Source organism: Phaethon aethereus, assembly GCF_964289735.1.
Source record: "Phaethon aethereus genome assembly, chromosome: 21".
Classification (NCBI taxonomy): domain Eukaryota; kingdom Metazoa; phylum Chordata; class Aves; order Phaethontiformes; family Phaethontidae; genus Phaethon; species Phaethon aethereus.
Genome location: NC_138597.1, coordinates 7946865 through 7971777, shown reverse-complemented (window position 1 = coordinate 7971777; position 24913 = coordinate 7946865). Strand labels below are relative to the sequence as shown.

General features: G+C 39.4%; 1 protein-coding gene across 2 annotated transcripts in view; it reads right to left on the bottom strand.

Annotated features, from left to right (window-relative positions):
• Positions 1 to 1645: 1645 nt before the first annotated feature.
• The window catches only part of PLCH2 (phospholipase C eta 2), a gene marked incomplete at both ends in the record, with an annotated part of 98065 nt that continues 74797 nt past the window's right edge, over positions 1646 to 24913 (bottom strand). For both annotated transcript variants that reach the window (XM_082009468.1, XM_082009467.1), the window contains 12 exons: positions 1646 to 3393; positions 7682 to 8021; positions 14658 to 14737; positions 15678 to 15824; positions 16368 to 16452; positions 18260 to 18384; positions 18578 to 18685; positions 19144 to 19326; positions 20153 to 20250; positions 21214 to 21314; positions 21782 to 21874; positions 23826 to 23984. In XM_082009468.1, the coding sequence (XP_081865594.1) occupies positions 1646 to 3393; positions 7682 to 8021; positions 14658 to 14737; positions 15678 to 15824; positions 16368 to 16452; positions 18260 to 18384; positions 18578 to 18685; positions 19144 to 19326; positions 20153 to 20250; positions 21214 to 21314; positions 21782 to 21874; positions 23826 to 23984 (3267 nt within the window). The remainder of the gene's footprint in view (positions 3394 to 7681; positions 8022 to 14657; positions 14738 to 15677; positions 15825 to 16367; positions 16453 to 18259; positions 18385 to 18577; positions 18686 to 19143; positions 19327 to 20152; positions 20251 to 21213; positions 21315 to 21781; positions 21875 to 23825; positions 23985 to 24913) is intronic.

Here is a 24913-nt window from a genome sequence, read left to right as displayed (position 1 = left end):
CGTGCTGCTCACACCACAAGAGAGTGCCGGCCTCTACCAATTCTTGCATGTGTTTCGGTGGGCCTGAGAAAATTTGAGCTGGATCTGAAATGGCTACTGCTCTGAAAGAGAGTAAAATTAAATGTTATCCACTACAGAATTTTTAAAACAAGGCAGATAGAATTAACCACGCTTGTATACCACAAACTTCTAGACAGCATAAAAAAAGTGTTATGCTACAGCTAAAGAGTCAACAGTTGGAAGGTTAAATATGTTTATTTTAGTAGTGTAAGGTGGTTTTACAAATAAATTTTTAGATTTTTGCAATATACACAAAGAATCATTACAAACAAAAGCAAAATATCCTCTCAATAACAGGGACTCTACGCAGCCTGAAATAAAATTAAACCTCTGTTTTGCTTTAAAATGTACTCGGTAAACATTCTTCTCCATCACTGATAAAATGTACATCTATAATAAACGACATAATAATTGGGGGGGATGGGACAGCACAACATCCCTAAAAATAAAAAGTAAAAAAAAAGAATGAGAGGAAAAATTATTATTCTATTTAGGTTGGTATTTAGTTCTATATATGTCCTTCTAAAAAATTAAATATCTCTTTTTAAAACATATAATTGAAAATTTTGCATGGCAGTGCAATACAGAAATAGTAAAATTCATCCAAAAAGTGCTATGTACAGCAGCATTGTTAAAATACCATAAAGAAGGGACGGTGCCGTTTTCAAGAAAAGACTAGCATGCTTCTTAGCCATTTCTGAATTAAAGTCGGAAGATATTTCCTGTCTGGTTTTAGTAATTCCCTTCTCTCTCCTGTCTCATTCCCACAGATTATGTTTCGAGACGAGGAACAGTCACAGTTCAGTTTAAGTGTGTGCATGTGTACACATGTATATGTGCAGACATATATTTGCATACACACAATATTTATATATATAAACAAGCTTGTTTTAAAAAAGCATTGCTTTGGAACATAGTGAGAGCTCTTCCTCAAAGAGTGAGACAATCTGAATCGTCACTGAAATAAACAGGTCCATGATGGAAGACGGACTTTATCGACTACATTATTAATTCATGAAACAATTACTGCAATTTTGAATATTTCCCAGAGAAGACACCCTCAGAGGCCTCAATCGCTTCCAAAAAATAAAACAGAACAGGGAGCATGATTTTAAATCCAACCTCTTTTCATGGATCCACAATTTGTAAGAGCAAAATTTACCTTAGCTGTCATCACCATCACATAGATGTTTACCTATTATAAGAAGCAATTACTGAAATTAGTAAAGAACATCAGATTTGCAGAGAGCGAACTGTAAATGCAAAGAAGTGGTCACACTCCTTTATGAGAAGGCCAAATTTGAGGCTGGGAAATGTGTAATTAAAAAAAAAAACCAGGAGGTCAGTTCATTAGGACTGTAGAAATAGAAGTGTCTGATTTCACTTGACTCTTCTATTTCCACGAACTGCTGACAAACTGAACACTCATCCGTACTTTTGGAGTCATGATATTAAGTACCCTTACAGTCAAGAGAAGGCCAGGAAGCAGTAAGCCATATGAGGATCTTTTGTGCCTCTCAGGTCACTATGTTTTGTTTTGTTTTGACAGGAATGTAAACATTGCCTTACTCAGTGCTCCCCAGAATTACAGTTTCAGCATAAAGAAGACTTCTGTGTCAGCGTTATAATCAGTTTGGTTCTTAGGCTGGGATGTAAACACGGCAGGAGAAGCTATATCCATACAAACCGCTTTTGCAACGCTGCAGGCTCCCTCTGGATTTCCCCTCTCCTCAATGGGACTCGCACTGAGCTGGCCGAGGCTTTGCAGCCGCTGCCTCTCCTGAGCTTGCTTAGCCCTGTTGGCAATGTACCGCACCCTACTCTGACTACGCGATGAAGACCTGCGAAGGAGTCCCAAGCTCTCTCCTTCCTCTTCAGATTCAGTTGGATCAAGACTGATCGGAGAAGTGATGTCATTTTCCTGCTGAAAGGCGGTCAGCTTCTTTAGCTGCTCAGTCAGTTCATCCTGGGATTTGACTGAGGATCTCAGGCCTGAAGAGCGGCGCTGCTCCCGCATTGATCGAGTGACAAAACTCCTGCTGATGCTACGGTATTTGCTTTCAAAAGTGCAGACAATATCATCAGAGGTAAGGTCTCCAAGACTCTTGGATTTTGCCTGGTTATTCCCAACCATATCGTGTGCTTTGGATTTGTTAGAAGAGTGTCTGAGACTTTCTATGTACAGCCTGCTCCAGGTATGCCTTCTAGGAATGGATGAAAATGCATCTTGAGGGCTCCTGGCAAGAGGACGGGGGCACAGTTCATCTGCTGGCAGCTGGCCAGACCTCAGGTTAGGATTGGATTTGCTCTTGCTCACCATTGGCATGTCGTTACCTGATGTAGTAGCAGATCGTGGGCGCATACCCTTTCTTATGGCAAGGGGCTCAAAATTTTCATGACGGATGCCAAGATCTGGGAGGCTTTTGCGAGCTAGATTGGGTAGAGAGAGGTCTATCACAGTGTCATTGGAGGACATGCTGGAAGAGGAAGACATGCTGTCACGATGATTGCTGCAATCTAGCTTGCTCCAGATCCGGTCATTAACAGTGGCGTCAAAGTATACTTCTGCTGCTGGAGACAGGCTGCTTGGAATTTTTATTAAGGCTGAGGAGTCTGACATCTTCAGTCCTTCACTCTTTGACCTTCTTACTAACACATAAGAGCTTGTCTGAGAAACAGAAGCAGGTAGAGCCTGTGCAGCCTGGGCTTTCTGGAAAGTATCTGGAGGCAAAGTTGTCTGCGTGCTGTTAATCACATTGTTTTGCTGCAGTAGCACAGCTGCTGCACCAAGTTTTTGCCCTTTGGATTCAACGGTGCTTGCCACATCTGTTAACACCTGACCTGGTTGGTCATTTTGCTTCTGGCAGTTTTCCCCAGGTTGGCCGGCAGTCTGACCTGCTGCCACCACCAGTACGGGTTTTTGAGGATGCACTGCCAATCCATACTGATCTTCAGCTTTACTGCATGCCTGTGTCCAACCATTTTCTTCTCTGAGACATCCTGCCACGCTTGTCCTCTCATCTTCTTGGACTACTAAACTTGTGTCAGGTCCTCTCGTGATTACCTGTACTTGGTCTTCTGCAGCCAGATTTGTTCTTTGCTCTCTAGTGTGTAAAGATTCTCGAGGCTGGTTAGATGTGCTGCTTACTTCTGATCGAGATTCAGTGGAATGATCAGACACAGACCCTTCTTCAGAATCACTGTAAGGAGTAATGGGTAGAGGGAAGAAAAGGCTGGCATGATGGTTTTCATTGGCAATAACAGGCTCTTCAGTGATAGTTTCTAGGCTGCATAAAGAAGTGACTGACCTCTGTATTGAGAAATGGCAGACTTCTACTTGGGAGACATGAAAAGATAGGAAAAAGAAAGAAACAAGAAAAACAGAGATACAGGGTTAATCAGCTATTCCAAATTGCAGTTTGGCTGAAGATTTATTCTTTATGTGGTATCATTTTGTTTTTAAGGTAGCAGTTGCATATATTAATCATGATTTAAAAAATAACTTATGATTTCAAACGCCTGGCTAAAGGCAGCAAAAATTTCTGCTCATCCAGTTTTTAGCTGCCCAAAAGGCGCGTTGCTTTCAAAAAACTCTCAGTCCATGCATAGTAGCACCACATCACTTTCCTGATTATCTTAAACAACTGTACCCATCAATTTCTTTGTGTCTTTGTATCCCCTCTCATAAATTAACTTCTCTTCCTCCACCAAGCAGCACCACTTGAATTGCTCTTTTCCTTCCCTCCAGCACTCAAACACGTCAGTGTATCAGATCATAACCAGACTGTGGGTAGTAACCAGAACACCGCTGCCCAACCAGCAGAGATGATCCCGATGATCAATTACTCAGAAGAGAAGCAGCATAGGACTTCTGGAGCAGACTACAAACCAAATTATCTGTATGTATACAACGGAATGTAGTCAATGTGCCTTTTAAAAACAAAACAAAAAACTTCAAACAGCCTCACTTCGTTTTCCTAAAAAGTTTGTAATTTCTTTTTCAAAAAACTACACAGACGCACGGTTCATGAACACCAGGCTGACAGTACAGTCCTGAAGATCACTACAGCCAGCAATTACCTGACGAAAATGCTCCATCCATCTGCAATATTTATATCCTGTACCCTAAGAGTCAAAGCAATCGTGCCAAAAAGACTATTTCCCACATCTCCAAACCACAATGCAAACATGCACTCGAGAACTAGCAAAGCACCACTGAGCCAGACAACAACCTGAGGAATACAGGAGCAGACAATTATAAGGCAGAAAAACAAACACCAGGACTACAGGCAACAAGGTGCTTGAATCGGTGACACTCAGTAGACAGTTACCTTTGACTTGCTTGTCCTTTCAGTTCTTAACTAGAGAGAGAGGAGAAGTGTGCATGTAGAATAATAGGACAGAACAGAGGAAAAATCCAGTTAATGTAGGGAAGGCAGGTGCAGATAACAGGATAAATTAATGCCAAGGGAGGGAAGGGAAACAGACAGGAATATTCACACATTTTTGTAGGATCCTAAGAATTTCTGACCAACCAGAGCACTCAATGGAATCCATAAATGGACGGATATTAAGTCTGTTATTTTGCTATAGAAGAATAAAACGCAATTTTTGCTGTTATTCAAGAAATGCACTCCACTGGACTGGGGAACAGAAGCTAGCCTCCTCTTCTCCAAAGCCCTTTCCTAATGCTATGGAAAAAAAATCACCTACGTTAACAAAAATTGCCAAGGAAATACTTGGCCTTTCCTTTCGGCACCAGTATTTCCAATCCAGCGTGGTGACAAGCTTAGCAACGGAGACAGCCGTTCAATGGCCGTTCAAAATGACATCAGCTGGGAGTGTTAAAAGGGAAGAAGGCACGTGTGCCCATAAGCAAAATCCACCATTCGCAGCACAGCAGACCTTTCAAGTCTGGAGGAGGATCGGGGAGTCCAGACCTGATCAGACTAATGAGCTCTCCTCCTCCCCGTCCGGGCTAGGCCATCAGCACAGGTTAAGGCACGCACGCAAGGCAAAATACTGGAAACTAATGCTGTTGCCCTAAAGAGGACAACTGGAGTCTATAGCTTCCTGTCTCGTCCTCGTGGCACTTCCCACCCACAGAATGCTGATTAGAAATGCAGCCATGTTAGGCTACCGTTACTGGTTTCCTTGGTTTCTTGGCCCAAGGCACTAAAATAGCAGGCGGATGGGGAAAGCATGCTTTTGTGCAAACCTAGTGTTTGTCACTGGATCATCAGCATCCAGTCCAAGTGACTATTTCACCATTTTAAGTGTTTGCTGATTCCATGCTTGAGAAGTCAGATGGATTTAATCAAATTTCAAGCATATCACAATATTTATTTAGTGACTTGCGGGACTGGCGGGGGAGCTGGCACTGATAATGGGAAATGGTTTCATATGTCACACTACTCAGAGCTTATGAAAAGCCTAATGCCAATAATTTAGGCATAGAAACAGTTCTGCTGCTTTGGATTAATTTCAGGTCACGGGAATCAGCAAACTTCTTCCCTCCCCCTCCCACTGTCCTGGTATTTTCCTAAAAGCTCAAAGCAGATATTGGAAAAAAGAAGTAAAAAAAAGAATAAAAAAAGAGAAATAATGAGAAATTGTAGATACCCAACCAGATTAAATTGATCAAACAAATAGAGTATTTTAAATTTCTGCATGAGACTTTCAGAGAAGCCCACTATAGGTGGACAGTCAGAATCTATCACTGTAAAAGGGATTACATCTTGAGAAGTACCAAAGTCACTTAACTGTTCCTGAAAATGTAACCATCAATGTCCAAATTCCTTGGACAATTAAGGGGGAGGGAGAGGGATTTGAAGAGAAGCTCTTGTAGTCATAGACAAAAGCTGTATTTCTTTACTTCCTCTTCACAATTCTATGAAACAGAGAAAATCTTGTCAAAATCTCTTCCCTTCCCTCCCCTCCTTGCCAAATCAGGAGGAGAAGAAAAAAAAAAAAGCCAGTTTCCTTATTAAAATATATACTTTGACTGACTCTGTTTCTATTTTCCATCTTTACACACATTCAGTTCAGGAGTAAAGATACAGTCATGTGATCCCAGTGACCACATGCATGTTCCTGGCTTGAAACAACTATAAAATGCTATAGCTTAAGCAGCCTTCCTTTTCATGGACACATTTTACTTTGCAGTTGGGAAATGCTAACAGTCCACCTAGCTTGGCTCATGTCGAGTGACATCAGGTCACATACCTTGCTTCTTTACATTATGCCCTCCTGTCACAGTGCAATCATATACATGTCATTAAGCACATCTATAAATGTTTGCATACTGGGGATTTATACATTTAGGACCGGAATGGTCTGCTATGTTCATAAAGCGTGATCTGAAAATTCCATCCAGTAATCCCTGAACTGATGGCAGTAATTTTGCAAATTCTTTGAGGAAGGAACTGGTTTTATTGTTAGCAGAGTGCACATTAGATGTAATTTCTGATGTGGATATCCCTCAGTGAAACACAAATACTGATAATGGAAATATCATTTGTTAATACAGGTTTCCCATATTCAATCTCTACTTAATGCTCTGGTTTGGATCTTAAAATTTACTTAGTATCATACCACATTCACTAAAAAAACACAAGGAAACAAAAAACCCTGAACAAATAATCCAAACATCCATGACTACTGACACTTTTACTACTGCAGATGATTAGCTAGGCATGGAAAAGACTAATCTAAACCAGACACATCGAGGAAAAAAAAAATTAAAATATTTAAGCAGACGTTTTTTCTGTCACTGCCAAAAATAAAGAAAAAGAGCTCTTGATAGCAAAACATACAGGAGCTTCTAAGTAAAGATGCTACGCGGAAGCTGAGACAATGGTGTGATCTAAGGTGGAGAAAGGTGAAGAAAATCTGGTCTTACCAGTAAAGAGTATAGGGGATTTACTTCGAATTTCCTCCAATTTTTGAACGAACAAGGCATTCATTTCCCTCTGTAGGGTGCCCACTTGCCTTCGAGAAGCTTCAGACCAGGGCTTGGGGAATTCTGGGCTTCCAAGGCTTTCTAGACTGCTGGAGTTGGAGGATATAGAGCCATTGCTGGCTGCAACCAAGTTGACAGTGCTTCCATACTTGCCACCTGATTGGCACTGCCACCGCTGCCGGGAATGAGCCTTTATTCCGTGACATTTAGATTCAACGTTTTTCTTCCCTGGGGTCACAAAAGACTGAGTGCTCCTTGTTAGATCATCGGCAGTTCCAGGGCTGCTGCAAGACTGCACATCTGATTGCCGTCTGGGCTGACCTTTAACACCCCAGTTTTTTAGCTCTAACCTCTCTTCTCCAGTTATACTGCTATACTGATCATGGTGAAGTATATCTTTAGCAAGAGGCCTGGTAGGATGGTCAGTCCACTTGCATTCTAGATCTGGGCTTTCTTTGGAACCAACCATGCATTTCATGCAATTGGTGGCCACTCCAATCCTACCAGAGCTGTTGATGGCACAGCGTGCAAAGACGCTTTGCTTCTCGCTCTGGTGCTCCTGAAGCCGGCCCCTGTTAGATCTCTGTAAGGGGTCACTGAAAGCAGCACCCCCTTGAGCACAGCTTTGGCTTTTCGCTTTACGAGAACTGTGGGCCTTACCTTTCAACCCCTTCCCATGTACCTCCCCGCTGGCACCATCTCGGGGAGCTGGTGACAGAGAAGCACCTTCTGGCTCCTGCTCAAAGCGAGGCTGTGAGGCAGCTTCCACTTCACGGTCTTCACCGGCCCCTTCAGAGCTGTTGTCTTTTGTGTCAAGAGCAATTTCAGGAAAGCCCTTCTTGTTCTTCTTCTGGCTTTTGGTGGGTGCGCTGGCTGTCCGTCTCAGGATGTGGCTGCTAAAGGAATGTTTGCGATGGAGCTGACCAGCAGCATGACTGTCCAGAGAGGCCTGCTTTGGATTTCTGAGAAACAGGCCTTTTAGACCTAGAGCTTGTTTGGCCTGGAAAATTAAAAATAAAAAAGAAGTCCTTAACGGAGAATGCAAGTCCCTTCCTTCGGGCACAGGAACTCATGTACAAATGATCATTTCACATATGTACGCACATATAAAGTCTCCTGCCATATTCCTGCCATCAGCATGAGAGCTAAACCAGAAATAGGACAGAGATTAAAAATGAAAAAAAAAAAAAAAAAAATCAGTAACACCAGCTTTGCAGGACTTCTTTTTTCCTCAGCTCTGTTTGTAGATAAAACTTTCCAATCAGGCTTAACTCTGTATTTGCCATAAATTTTTTACTAGCATATATCTACTTACAACATAAACATTAGATATTGAAAGAAAAAAGTTTTTTAAAAAAACCAAATACTGTGCTCTACAAGGATCTAATTCTGAAAGCTGAAGAGCTTTTCAGTGTGTGTTAAAAGGCACAAAGCTTGAGGTATTCACAATGCCACACATTTCAGATTCTTTAAAGACAAAGCGCTTCCTTTTCAGCAATGCAGCTTTCTGGGGTTTTGGTTTTTGGTTTTGTTTGGGTTTTTTTAGACACAAAGCTCTATGAGGTATGGGTCAGTTTTCCAACACAATGTGCACATTTAAGACAATTCTGTCCCAACAGTTTAATGACGTGGATATACTGCAGAACCTGGAGGAGGCGTAAGAAATCAAATCACTACAGGGATAGAAGGATAAGTGGAGACTTGCAGATTTGTTGCACCCAAAGCATACGTATTTAAAGTACGTGGTGTAAATGCTTCCTCGGAATGGCCACAGGGGAATTAGCACAACCTAGCTTTTGCACTGTGAATTCGCATCGTAGCAAACTGTGCTCTACCAGGAAATCCTCAACGAGGCTTCTGTGTCACACCATAAGAAAAGTAAAGCAACAAATACTGCAAGCTTATGTTATCTTAAAGTGTCGTTACTAGATTTGGGGCCTTGCCCAAGTTAAGTCCAGCTGGAAAATGCAGTAGGAAAAAAAAAAAAAAAAAAGACCATGTTTTTTAATAAAATTATCACCTGCAATTTTGTAGACTTAAATACGTTATGACTGGGGCAATTAGAATTGCTGATGATTTCAATTAAATTTGAAACATAGAGCTGAATTATCTGCCTTGCGCAGGACATTATACTTGGGCAGAACTGGACATCAGATGCTGTCAAATCTAGGTTTTCCTGTCTCTTAAAACTGGAGATAGTGACTAGCACTCATACTTTAGACAAGAAATTTGTGGCATGCAACAGAGGTCCCAGCTCTGAAACAAAACTGAATGCTGAGTAAACGAGAGGAAGAAACTGGAAAAAAACCACAAAACCAAAACAAACCAGCCACAAAACAAGCTATAGAAATGGTGGTAATTTAAAAAAGTTACTTTAAAATAATTTTAATTTTACTTGTCATGCAACATGAGGTGGTTACAGAATTTAACTGATAGCGACCTCTTATGCTAAGGAATATTCTTGACTTAAAATAGATAATAATAAATTGGATGTTCAAATGGAGATTTACATTCTTTAGGAACTGTTGGGAAATAAACAGTGGACATAAGAGTACCATATTTTGGTTTTCAGTGTAAAGGAGATCTACACTGCAGTTGCATTGAGCACTGTCATGAATAGCAGTTGTATTACATGCGTGACAAATTATCGTCAAATATTTTGCCTTCTACCTGTGTACCTACTTTTTGATCATTTCCTACCATACAACACTTATCCAAAGACACTCATGTATGTTTTCATCGCTGAAGAAACACACTATAAACAAGTGAAGTTAGTCAGGGTGATAATACAGTACTTCATATACTTCAGTACTATTTAAGCATTAAACATATATATCCACCATCATAAATCTCCCACCATCATACAATTGATTTACATTTCAGTGAAACAGAGAGTTTCAGCATTCCTGTAAACATTCCAGGTGTACTTGCCAACTTTTAAAGCAACAGGCTGATGCCTGGTAAAGAGTATTTGGTTTTGCTCTGCTCGCAGAGCCTCGTTACACATAAATCACTTAAAGCAGGGAAAGAGGTATTTCCCTTCTAATCTACTTCTCCTTCTTTGTTCCCTTTATTTCCCGGTTAGATCAGACTCTCTTTAGTAGCTGTAGCATAAAGAATGAGGAGAGTACATACGCCTATGATTGAAATGCATTGTAAGAAGCCCACGATAAAATCTGATCAGCATCCACGCTTATTGGCACTGGCTGGCAGTTCAATTTTTACCCTGTGATGTCATGTGAGGTCGCATTTCTGCAGTGCCAAACAATGGCATAGAAATGCCTAATTTAAATTACAATGGTCAATCTTTCACCTCAAAATATTTGACTGCATGCTCACGCGTTTCAAATTTTGCTTTGCGGGACTCAATGGATAGATATTAGCTACACTGTACAGTAAGCCTGGTTTAAAATTCATAAGTGTCCTGTGCAATCTGGCATATGGAATCAAGGTTTATTTGTCTGACACAAAGCCCAGTGAAAGCATTCAGAATATTATTTTTATAATTGACTGAAGTTCAGTTACCACATGCCAAGATCCAGCGTGAGGAAGGGACTATTAAAAAGAGACGTAAAATGGCCTTTAAAACTATGTACAGGATAAGATAAAGAAAGTAGGGATTGATTTTTTCCCATAGAAGGCAGAGAAAACATAACTTAAACATTAATTAACCTTCTGTGAGAGCCAGACTACCGAACAGTCTGCTTGGATCATTGCGGATTCACTTTGACTAGAAAGCTTCAAAACGAGATTATGCTTTTGCTAAGGAGCGAAGAGAAAAAAGCATTCTGCGCCAGTTGAGACAAGTTGGCAAGTACGTGAAATTACTGCTATAAAAATTAGACAATATAAATATTTACAAAACCCAGAAAAAATTGTCATACACACACACACACAATATCCAACAAAAATAAAAGCAAAGCACTGATGGAATGGGTGACACACAATGCAGGGCCCCGGGTATTCTAGCTTATTTGGTGCACCTTTGTTAAGCTAGCCACCATTGCTTGAATCCATGGAGTGATTCAAGAACCCAAAGACAAATTTGGTTAACTTCAAAAAAAAAAAGTTTTAAAAAAAGGGACAAAAAAGAGAGCCCTTTTGACGGAGATCCAGAACATGTGCTTTCAGCTTCTTTCTAGTCCAGCTTTTACAGGGCTATTTCATTCTTTAAAGCAGACTTGAAAAACAGCACAAGAAGCTTTCCCAGAATTTAGCAAACGATTCATTGTTAATGTTCTTTTCCGTATGAAAGAAGTGGTTTGAATTATAGTACACCAGAGAAAAGACAGTAGAGGTAGAGACTCAAAGAAGAGAGAAAGGGAGGGGTATAGAAGGACTTTTATCCTGGATCTGCTTCATACATGGAGGGCTCTCTGGCTGACCAATGACTCAACAGAACTGGCTGTCAAATGTCGCAATTCATGTTACATGAGTTGAAGAGCTTCAAAATGCTAATAAGGAAACATTGATGCTAATGAAGCAACTAGTCAGAGGCATGCAGGTGTGTGGTGGTGGTCACTACACCTCCCTGAGGCAGGAGGGGGTACCTTCAAGGCGTCTAAAAACGCTCGGCTTCTAAAAGTAGACTTTTTTTGACATAGAGAAGCCCACTGAAATCACAAACAGACAGAGTAAAAGCAAAGTAACAGTGAGGGTGGATCTCAGAGATATGCACATCTAGAAAACCACAAGAAATTCTGCAATACATGAGTAGACTACAGAAGAGACAAAGAAAAGCGTCTCCAGGAAATAGTGCAATCTAGAAAGATTCCGTTAAACACAAGTTAAGGTGAAAAAAATCTAAGACTCTGCTTTAGTAATATCAAGCTACTGAGAGAGTGGAATATCTACCTTTAGAAAAAAAGGCCTAAAAGGTTAATGCTTGCATCAGAATATTTGGATTAATAAAGGATGGGTATAACCAGGCTGATAACTGTGGTGATTTTTCTGCCTAAATTTGTTAACTGGAAAATCAAAGCAGAACATGATTCAGAGACCAAAACAGAAAGGGCTGTGTAATATTTGTTCCGTATTTTCAGTAGTTTTTATTAAAAATTATACATTTTTTAAACTCCCACATACAAGCTTTCCTTCCAAATCCTTATATTTTAATCATGTCAGTGCACAGCATCTTAACACCAGCAAACCCAAAGAGACTGCAATGAGAATGAGAAGCAGCAAGGGATGTCTAATACACTTAGAACATGAAAATGGAATAAAGCAATCAAAAAAGCAAATCAGTGCAGTAGATTGGAAGCTAGCGGGTAAGGACAGGGAGGAGACACTGTGATACGCAAGGGTCTTTCAGTTGTTTAAAACACTTACCAAGAAAATCTGATGTCCTCAAAATAGCTGCCAAAGTTTAAATGGGCATGCTGCCCTACTTCACATTACAACTATCATCAGCCAGTTACTCATGAAGAAGCCAATAAGAGCAAATAATTATGAAAGGCTAGGTAAAGGATTAAAAGAGAGATAATGCCTTGCAATATTGCCAAAGAAGATTTGAGGTGGGAAAATTCAAAACGACTATGAACATTGTCTCTCGTGAAACACTGCTATCAAGAGCAGTGACTTGGAAGCTGATGAAGTTAACCAATCAGTGATTAAGGCAGGCAGACCCAATTTGTCTTTTATTTAAAAATCCCATTTGCCAGTGGATACTAAGCTACAGACTTTGCCTTCCAATGAAGGACACTGAAATATTTGCTATCCTTTCAATATTGCTGAGAGAGCAGTGCAGAGGACACCACCTGAACGTAGTAAACAACTGGAGCATCATGAATGCACACAACATGCGGAAGAGGAGGATAATCTACTTATTCTCCATCATTTTGACTAAGAATAGACAGAAAAGAGGAATTCACAAAATGGATGAGTAGGGCTTGCCAGGGCTGTCATCTCCTCTGCTGGATGCATACAGCAAACAGATGCCTGCTTTCATTAAAGGACGTGAGGGACACAGTCACTAACCAGATCAATTCAATTCCCACTGGCCTCATGCCCAAGGCTTGAGCTATTTGACTTTCTTGTTACAAGCATGGAGAGTGATAGAACTATTCAAGAAAGAGCAATAGATCTGAACACAGGAACTCCAAAGAAGTTCGTAACAAAATTTAAAGCTGTTTGAATCAGCGCCAATGCATGCATCCAGCAAGTGTCTGTAAGGTTACAGAGACAACTGCATCCCTACCCACAGCCAAAACAGGCATGACCTGTGTCCTATACAGTTCCCTTGAACCCAAAAATATAGTCAGGAAAGATCTTAGCGTTGGAATGTTCAGCCTGTCATCACTTTTCCCTGAAGCCTGGGACTAAATGGCCTTTTTACCACAACCTGGGTGCTAGCCTTTTATCTGTGACAGGCCCTACAGTCTGAAATTAAACACTGCTCACCTGCTCTGCCCTGCTCAGACCAACACCAACCACCTCTCTTTCACCTAAAGCTTCTAAAGGCTTTCGCTTAATGCCTTGGCTTTCAGGCAAGACTCCTAGCCCTGTCAGGATGAAGCTACACCTACCTAAAGGTTTTTGCATTAGACATCAGTTAAAAAAAGCAGGAATTGAGCTAAAATGTCTGAAGTGACATTCTTTCCAGAAACAGCCCTTCTTCCTATGAATACGAAAAGATTTCCTGCGATTCCTCTCTGTCTCACCCCATAAAAGTTTTGATTAAAACCTAGCAATTTAAAAAGCTGGTTTCCTTTTTAAGAATTGTTTTAATTCCTCTTACATGAAGAGCAGCGCAAGAAAAGGCACGCAGATTCCCAGCCTATTCAATGCCGCCTCCTGCTGTCACGATGCTGATATTACCGCTTGTTACTACAGAAAGCTCAGCCTGCCATTGCGAGTGGGTATAAACTGGTTTTGAGATTCTCAAGGCACTCTAAGATACGTAGCTACCTGATTTTCATTGACATTAATACCGTAGAAGTAAGTAAACCCAGTGCACTGCGAGGAAAGAAGCGCTCTCATTTTCAGCTGGCTTAGGAAAAGTTTGAAGTTAGGGCTTTACTTTCAGCGTGGAGTTATTCATGTGAACTTAGATACAGCACCCAGGTAGTTGTACTTTTCCTGCATGTGAAGCGAACACACTCTTAATAATAGATAAGCAGTGAAAACAAGTCCAACAACTATTACTAGGATAATCTTTCCTCTGCATTTTAAGTTTTATTATGGAAAAAACCCAAAACAATAACCCTTAACAATTTAATTAAATTTAAAATGCGAAAGTATCAGGCAGACAGAGCCTCTATAGAACAAGCTGTGCAGGCAACAAGCACTCACGATTCAGATGTATAACCTTTTGTTCAGCAAGGTGCACTTACTGTACTGGACGCGACCATACTTATTTATAGAAATGTGCGCATGCTGCAGTGAAATAACCGTCCCCTATGGCTCCCTCAGAAAGGCACTGCAAGAATCTCTTTTTGTAACTTTCCCCATGATTTGCCTTTATCTCCCTGTATATTCAGAAGGATCTCAGGCTACCATGACAATCACAGAGATGAAGTTTAGTCTAGTTGAACAAATACGTTAGCTTGGACCTTGGAACCCCACTGGGCTTCCCTACAAACCCCTTTCAGTTCATTTACACACGCAAGCTGGATTATGTTACACTGAAGGCACTTACCTTACCACAGATGTCATTAATAGCCACGTGAACAAAGATGGATGCCTCTTCTATACCTTCGAGGTACACGTGTCGGTAACCTGAAACAGAGTGAGCAAAGCTGATAAGGAGTTGAAACAGATGATAGGGATCGCTTCTAGAGACTTTCCTTTTATAAACAGCCAAAGGAATTAACCATTTTTTCCCAGCTCCTCCCTGCAATAAGCATCCAGGATTGTACATCACCTAGCCACACTTGGTTATCTAAGAGTCACACCACTTATAAATTTAACTGCCATTTCTTCTTATCCCCTTTAATTTAGAAAAAAGCTGTGTCCTGTTTTTTCCCATGTCCGTTATTGCTGCTGTCAATCCATGACTTAAACTTGACTACCTTCTCTCTTGGGGACTTACAGTCCATTATTAATCCTGCAAACATTTCAACGAAGTTCATTTTACTGAGATTGGGTTCTGTTTTCCAGAAAAAAAACTTTGTGTTTTTTCTTTACTTTGAAAGAAAAGAAAAATACAGAAGAAGATTTAATGTGAAAAAAGGCTGAACCAGAAACAGAAATAGGAAGCTGACAGAGAATGGCATTTAATAACCTGGATCCCATCGTTAGAATAGGTAACTACCTGTTCTACATTAAACTGTTACTGATAGTAAGTAAGACCAATCAAAACTCATGTGTTTCAAAAACGGATGTGAAGAAAACTGAGAAAAAAGCAGTATGTGGTAACAGGAGTGGAGATTCTGTATGGTAGTCTTCCAAGTCCACAATATTTAGCCATCCTGCTTAACAATCTTACCCATTTTTTAAAATCTAGTCCCAGAGAGTTAATTGATTTAGTCTTCATCATCATGTAAGTCAATAGTGGACCAAGGCAGAGAACTCAGGGTCCAAACTCCCAGTCTCTTGTTCTAACTAGAAATTTCTGCAGCAGACACATGCACACACATTAATTCAGCATTTGCAGCTTCAGTTATCACAGACAAAAGTCCTAGCCAACTGATTTGGGATTTTACCATTTCTTTCTTACCTGGCATCATACTGCTGAAAGCTATTGTTCTCTGTCCAATAAAATCACGCCCAATTGGATCATGATCCCACACAAGGAACCGAATCAGTGCAATCTCTGGCATGTGTACTGTGAACACCAACGTTTCCTCCCACATTGGGTTAAAACCTCGGAATGAAGGAATCAGCTTTTAGATATTTCGTTCACAAGATGCAAGAAGAAAGAAGACTTTCTAAGTCTTCTTTCTTAAGGAGGAATACATAAGGAATGCCTAAACTGCAATGTCATTCTAGTTTTTCTAATAGTTTGATCATTGTTCTTGGAAAATCCAGTACTCCCATTCACTTTAGCGGGAGAAACAACAGCACAAGAATTTGCAAGAAACATAGCTGGATCTTACTTGAAGTTGTGCCTGCTTTCAGCAGTTTGGACAACCTGGCTTTCCTTTGACAAGCTCGAAATATCCCTCTCTCAGACACAATGAGAAGTCAGACAAATGTCTTGTTTTACACCAAGACCTTCACAACATTATACCAACTCAGTCGAACAACTGAAGACCCAAGTCTGATTAACAACAGGAATGCTTAAATCAATTTTTCAGTGCTTTGCCCTAATTGGAACTAAATTTCATCTACTTCTATCTTTATGAACAAAACTCAACTGAAAGAGGACGTTTCAGCTATAAAAAAAAAACAAACCACATAATCTTACCATTATCATCAACTACTCTAGTTTGTTCTTTGAAGCAATCAACAGGCAAGCCTATAACTTCTACTTCAACAAATGGATCTATAATCTGGAAAACAGAAAGTAACCAATATTGAAAGAGTGACAAAGATGAAATTCAAGCACATAGTTTTTACAATGTGGGCATTGTACGTTATTGTCTTAATAATTATTGGTCCTGGGCCTTTATGTAAAGGTTTATTGTGCTGATGAGAGATCTCTGGCTAAATCATCTAACAGCATAATTTAGAATAATCAGGTTGTATGCATTTGTGATCATTTCTCTGTTCTATTCTATTTCTCTGATCTAAAATGAACTTTAAACATAGGTCTTCATATGAACACTTTCTAATTTGGTGGATATTTGAATAAAAACTTCAGAATATATTTAAAACAGACATGTATGATAAATATGTTCCAAAGCAGCAACATTAAAACAATCCCAACAAGAATAATCTGTTGAAAGTCTCAGTGTATATAAAATCATCATGGCACAATGGACAAGGCAATGGTCAAAACAAATGTAAGATACGAGTTCTACCTCTGGTTGATTGGCAAAGATCTCCTATTACTACTACCTTCCATTTCTGGAAGAAAGTCTGCTTAGAATGTAAGATTGAAAAAGTAGAGCATGTTTTGTAGAAGGTTGCTGTAATTAACTAAGACTAGGAAGCCTTGACTCTGCTGAGACCTCTTTTAATTAAATGCGAACCTCAACTGAATTACAAGTTCCCTGAAGGCAACAGTGGGAAGGACATTCTGGGGATCATAGAGGAGGACCATCCTGGCACAGAGTCTCTACGTTCTACTAGGTAGCCACAGATATATTCCTGTAATTGGCCTGAAGCTCTCGAGTTTTTAATTAGTGTATAAGTATCTCTTGCATTCTTTGAAAGGACAACAAGTTTTGACAAAGTTGAGTCTCAAGGTGACAACTCCACCCCTATTCACAAGGAGTGAGAAAAGGCAGGTAGCTTTAGAAGATTAATCCATGTCCCAGCCTGTGATGTGGCTCGTGTGAAAACCTATGCTGGACCCATTCAACGACACGTCATTTGAAACAGCAACCTGATACTCAAATCCACCATCCATCTCCCAATAACACCGAAGGCAAGAGCACCTATAATCAACTACTAGATTTTTTGAAAGCTTGTTACTGCTTTCAGAAACCAAGAATGTAAACAGCCAGTGTGATCTCAGCAAAAATGCAGAGTCTTTTTGGTGCTTAAGAGAGCATAGCACAAATGCTCCTTGTGCCCATGTCCCTGTAGAATACTTTACCACTAAAGAAAAATCAGATGTGTTATATCTGCTTTTTGTTACTCTTTGAAAGACATCTCATCCTCAGTAGGAAAGACTACACAGTGTATTTGTCAAATTGTTCACCTAGCTCTATGAAGGACAGAAAGAAGGACATGCGATAATTCTGTGCTAAATTCTGAGGACCGGGAGCAGATTCACGCAAGCAAAGGGAAGGACTCACAAGTAACTCTGTTTGCCTTGCCTGAGAAGCTCAGCAGTTTTCCACATTTTTTTTTTTTTAAGAGACAGACTGGCCTGGCTCTATTTGCAAGGGTGTTTTGGAGGAAGAAGGACCTTTAGAGTACTATGGTGAGTAGATATTCATCATGATGAGCTTATTGGCCCTTTTTTGCTTCTCCTAGAGGCACTGTATTGACAATTGGAGAAAAACCATCAAACCATTGCTGTGATGCTTAGAAGTGAACAAAACCACCTAAAGAACTAGGATGCTAATTTATTCATGTTCTATGTCTCCTGACAGATAACTGCAGGAAGTTAAATCCTCATCCTTAGCCCAGCCAATATGGAAATAAACCTTCTCCAACACACAAGAACAATCACCGATTGTCCCATACCTCTCCTCTGTCTCCCAACATGGAATCACGTGGTTTGGGGAGTTGTTGACCACTGATAATTCTTAGAACCAGCTGCTTCTTCAATTGACCAGGGAGTGGGTCTTCAGAATTTGGATTAAAGACACCTGTAAGAATGAGAAGTCACATAACCTGAAAGAAGTGCAATTTTGGGGATGACTCTAGTTATAGATACATTCTGGCTTATTTGCTTCTAGCATCAGAAACACATTTTTAAACAAACTATAATAAGGGTCCACACCCACTCTTCTCATGCAGTAAGTGATCCACTTATTTTGCTCATTTTCTCATTTTTCTTACCTTGACACATGCAGTTTGGTTTTAGGACATAGCCACAATTCCCATTGGCACTAAATTTGGCCCGGTTCAGTTGCAGCATTCTGCCCTCTGACTGGTAGTTTAGTGCAACTATTTAAAAAAAAAAAAACCCCAACAAAACAGTGATATTTCTTATTGAGTATGTTAACAACATTCTTACTTGTAGAACCACATTAAAGGAAGGATAGCTAAATAAATTTTCATATTTGACTTCCTGGATGCAAAAATTGAAATGTTTTATGAAAAACAATTCTCTTCTATAACATACATCACAGCTTCAGGGAGAGAAGCTCTCCAAAAGAGTCTGAACTCTGAAGTCCTTTTGCATTTGAGAAGTTCATTTATTTCCATTTATCAGACAACTTCTTGCATGCAAGACACACGTTTGAGGTAATCTATCTAAGTAACAACATAGACAGCAACAAGGAGGACTCAGTAAAGCTGGGTGAGCAGAGAACTCATAGTATTTTAAGGGCTGATTCTGGAGCTCCTATTAAAACATCCATCCCAAAATAAAACAAAAATAAGTAAGTTTTCTTTCTGCTCACCAAGTTGGCAGCCGGCATTCCAGAATGGCTGGGGATTGTAGTTGCTAGAGTCCACACGATAAGAAGATGGGTAGATGCGGGACAACTGATGCTGGTTGAAACGCAGATACTGTGCTGGCTTTTGCTGCAGTATCTGGTGGGCTTTTGTTTCACTGAAAGATGAAACCTGCCAGCTGGAAGAGACTACAAAGAAGAGATGCGGAGATTAGAGGTAATCTCCCTATTCATTTATTTGTTATCTAGATCAAGCATTCAAAACCACATAGCACTAGTTCTTTATAACTATCAAGAATCATTTGAATACATCCCACTCGGAGGGAACTATGCTTTTCTTATATGACAGCAAAATCATTGTGCTTATTGGAGGACTTATGGTTGGGGAAAATGAAGCTGAATGTAATGAATGACCTGAACCTTCATTAAGAAGTTTAAAAAAATTTCTGTAAGATTTTTTGAATTTGCTCAAGGAAAGTATGTTTTCTGGCAACTAGTTCTCTCTCTCTGACACTTTCAACTAAAGCTGGATTCCTGTCAAAATGAGATGCAGAAAACTTAGAAAGAGGATTGAAATATTCTAGAAATTTACTGCTGCCATTTCATGAGATTTGACTTAAAATTTAAACTTTAAGCTTGAAATATTCTTTAGACCATTCTGCCCAAGAGCATAAGTCAATCCTCTGTTATTTCCCAGGACGTAAGTGTTGTGCAGCAGCTTTTATACAAGCTAGCAAAGACTATATAGGTACTACTTACTACCTGTAGTAACTTTTTCTCCTCTATGGAAGCTGTCACACAACTCTAGTCTCACTTTGTAGATTCTGAATGGCAAGCGGTCAGCTACTTCACAATAGTTTAGCTTTTTTGTGTGCAGCTCTTCTGTTAAAAATCTTTTCAGGGTGGGGGAGAAACAAACAGAAAACCAGCTTTTAACAAGGTGATGTGTAAGAACATAAACCTCTCCATTTCTTTGTATAGCAATTATTTTCAGCAGACTTTTAGTTCAACCTACTTTCAGTTTCAACATCATGTACGCCAACAGACTTTGTGTATTTCACCAGGTCAGAGAGGGCCCTGGACAGCTTCATGGTTTTCTTCTGTCGGTTTATCCTAGAATGATAAACCAAATTAATTTCCCATTAATTAACAGGTAAATTTTATCTTTCATATTCAAAAATAAATCAGCATAAAGAAACATAAGAAGGTTTTCTTCCACCAAGGAGTTACTTAATAGTTTTATACCACACAGAGCTTCATTGTTAAAGCACAGAAGTTGTAGAACCAACAGCATTAAAGTATACAGAACAAGTAAGTCCTGTTCTTATATGTTAATGGCAGACATAAGTATTCATCTACTGAGATCTGGTGGGGAGGACTCTAAATTGCTTTCACCAAAGGCTCGAATATCTATTCACATATATGCTTACTTCTCAAGGCAATTGGTAACAAAAAAACCCCTTTTTAAATACCAAAGTAGTAACAAGGAAGTAATGCTCTGATCCTTCTGATTTGCTTCAGGTTATCACTAACAGCATATATACTACCCTCCCAAAGAAGGCTCCAAAGTATCCTAGAGAACTGCTTGATCTGATTTCTTACTTTTGAAGCCTGAAGCTTAAGCAACCATTCTGTGAAGGACCTTTGATGTCAGGACTTTTGAAGAGGCAATTTCAAAAGAAAAATCAAAATCATCTTCTGAATGTTGATGCAACTTCATCTGGCAAATTATAAAACAATTTAAAAAATCAGCTGGGGACCCGATACACTGCAAATCCACCTTAATGGAGTCACTGGCCCACCAGAAAAATGCCTACATGTCAGTTGGATGAGATGCTAAGAGCTCAAAACACATATAAGGTCCGCTATACTTTGCTAATTAGTCTGAATAGCACCAAGAGATCATTCTGACGATCTTGTGGCAAACATCGGATCTATCCTTACACCAGATACCTGTCACATGCCTGCAGCCTTCAACAAATTGGCTTCTAGACCTGAAGCATATCTATTTAATGGGTCCATTTATGTAGGTATCTTGTTTTAGAAACAGAATTGCCAAATCACTTGTTAACAAACCTGCTGTAATGTACAGAGCTCCTGGCTAAATTTCCTTGAGAATCCGAATCATCTTCACCCTCTTCCAGACTTGTTGCCTTTTTCAATTTGCTTCCTTTTTTCTGTGCCACAAGGAAATAAAACCACAATATCATAACCGTCTGATCAATGTTTGAGCAGCTGGATACAATTCTGCTTTATCATGCCAATGAGTATCTTTCTTACAGAAAATGGGAAATGACAGCTTTTGTAATACTCAGTACTGAAGAACGATATGCATGCACAGGGGGAAGACTCAGCCCAAGGTGAGATTCTTTTCAGAAAGGAATCACAAATCCTCACATAAAAGGTGCAAATTAATTTTTATGTTTTTCATATTAGATCTTGGATACTTTATACCTTGACATAAATTGAAACTGTTATACACAATTATAACCAGTTATCCAGCCTACCTATTCAGTGAACAGTCTGATAGAAGGCTTTGCCAGACAATGCAATTATGATATCCCTCTCCACCACTGTGTGCAAAGAAAAAAACCTATCCAAGAATACAAAATTTAGTGTAGCCCTAAGCTACCAAGTGGCTCACCTTGCGTTTAGAAAAACTGCCCATCAATGACCGGCTGTGCCTTTTATTGGTACTGAAGTCTTCCCCAGATTCCACATCATCTTCGAGTTTATTCTGAAGCAACCAAATAGAAAGAATAATGTAGCAAACCAAATAAAGTGCTGCAGACAGCATATCGGAGCATCATCAGAAATAGTCTGGGAAGCAATCCTCCCTGAAGTGTCAACAGACCAGACCAATGCAGACTTTTCTCTTTTTTTTTCAAACATAAGCTGAGTACAAGGTGTTGCATCCCATTTTTGTCCATGGGAACTTGCAGAGCAAACAGAAATCACACAAATAGCTAACTCCAATTTTATTTTCATCCAGGCACAGTTTGAATGCCCCCATACCACATACAGTCATTGACACCAGACTGGTTTGTAGCTTAATATTTGAAAAGCATCGTTTAACAGGATTTGTTTCTGCCAATTACAGTTTTACTAGGATACTCCATCGTAAGATAGAAACAAAATTCTCGTAATCCTTAAAAATGTATATACATCACTGGTGCCACTGGTTTTTAACATGACCTTCCAGTTTCATTGTTTCCTAGATGAATAAAACAGACTATTCTGGTTAACACCTACATAAACGGATTCTTGAAGTCTTGGTCTTGTAGTGGCTCTTACAAGACTAATTGCCTGATACATTATGTAAATCATTAGTCTTAAAAGTATGTACAAAACTCATGCCATGGAAAGTTTTGGGGAGCTCATTTTTTGTTCTCATCTAGTTTTAATCCCTAGTTAGTACACCTGCTTATTATTGGCAGATCTCCAATGTTTTTCATTTGCATGGAACAATCTTCCTAAGCTTTTCGAGGCTTATTACAAATTCTAAAATGACATTGCCTCAAGTTCATGAAGCGTAGTCTGTGGGCTGTGTACATTTTTATAAATAAGCATTAGTATAAAATTATAATACAAATGTAAATGCATAGAACATAGAGAACCGAGGAGAAAGTGCCCAACTTTCATATGCACACTTTATAGCGGGAAATAAAATCCTTTCTGTTGAGAAGTCATTTCAAGTGTATATTTCATGCTCCAATTGCTGTGTGAGCAAGAAAAAAAAGCTTTGCATATCTGACAGTGATGTTCACCTGGCATCATCATTAACTGAATGAATTCAGCTACGAATCTGAAATCAGTAACACAGAATTATTCAGTAAGCTAATAAAATACAACAAATGGAAATGTTAAACACCTCTTTCTCCAAGAAAGTCATTGGACTTTGGAGAAAGAGGTGTTTAGCATTTCAGTTTATATTTTGAAGCACTGCCATATTTCATTATTCATCTGCAATAACAGACTATCCCTCTGCATCAAGTGTGAATCACAGAAACTGCTAAAATTAAAATCTCACTGTCAGCAAATTAAAAAGAAGCTTCTATTAAATGGACATAAATGTGAAAAGTATTCTTAGTTATAATAAAGCTTTTACACAAGCAGCATGAGGTTTTAATAAGACGTCATGACAAAATATTACGGAAAACATTACAGAAGAAAGGAATGTATTTTCTTCTTTACTGAAATAGCCAAATATGTGGTGGCCAGGGCCAAGAATGGAAAGGTCATCCAAGAATGGAAAACATAACTTCAAAATCCCACTTCCACCTAAGTCTGACCGAGGACATGAACCTGGATCTCCCACATCCCAGGTGAATGTTTTGGCTATCTGGTTACTCTTGAGTTGTATTATCCTAGTTAACCTAGACAGGAGACGGGGACCTAATGGCAAATAGACTCCGCAAAATTCATTGTGTGACTCACACGATCTTGTTTTAAGGGAAGTGCTGAGCATTCTTTAGTTTCATTAGTACTTTGATAGCTGCAGACACCTCAGGTAAACTGAGCCATCTTTACTGGGGAGTCTCAAAACAGATTTAAAATCTCAACTTAAGACATCCACCTTTGAAAGAACAAGCATTATTATGATGAAATAATAGTACTATGTAGCTACAGGGACAAACAAAACAACAATTGAGTCTTGGGGTAAGTGAAGTACAATAAAGCATGTTCACCTTCTTACTATCTGATTTTAGACCAGCCTTTCCTGACGATGGCAGGGTGGTAACTGTAAAATTGTTTGGATCTTCACAGTCACGGATTTTGGATTCTTTTATCAGTGAGTCAAGTTTTTTCTTTGCTATATTCTCCACTCTTTTCCTATTAGTAGATGCCTACAAACAAAAAAGAATCATTAAACCAGGGAGTGATGAAAAAAGTCTTAGTAATTCCAGCCAAGGCAAACTAAAATGTTATGTGCGAGAAAAAAAGAGAAAAGGAAAAAAAAAAAAAGAGGTTCTTCATTTGCATCATGTGAAGGAGTTACCTGCAGCTCAGCATTAGGCTTAATGTAAGGTATGGAAGCACACGAGGCCCTGAAGTAGATGTTAGATCTAAAGTGTAAACAGGCCGTCTGAAGTCATGAGAGAGTAAAACTAATTAAAACAGTTCTAATTAAACCAAGGCTGATCATTAGCAGAGCTATTCAGATGTAATGTCTGTTACAAACTAAGGATGTGCTAACAACGAAATAGTTTTTACTGAGAAGACTCCCCATGCTGAACTAGATTAACATGCTATGTTTTACAGTACATATTTAGTAAAATTCTGACCTATTCCATAAGCCATTCTTCAGGGAAATTTAATAGTAATGGATATGTGTGGAAACTCTGAGTATAGGGTATTTCTCTCACACATTGGGGTTGATGGACAGTGTTCATATGCCATGTCAATTTTCACTCTGCAGCTACAATGGGTGCAAGATTCTACTGGATGGAATGGGAGAAGCTTCAAAATCTTGATTTCAGCAATTGAAGGGCAAAATGTAAAAGAACTCCTACTCCCTCCTTCTGCATACATCATAGCCCATGTGAGGAAGTGGGGGAAACAAAAATAGAAATCCAGAGTTGTCTTTTTCACCCATGAGGCATAAACTCACAATCCCAGGTCTTTTAAGAGGTGACAGATTGTGTTTTCCCTGTAGGCCTTAAGAATTCCCAGTTAAATTTGTCATGAAACAAACTATGATTTTCTATGCTCTTCAAAATTTGGCTTGGAAAGCGAACCAGATGTAACAAATCTCAGATATAAAGCATCAGTAAAC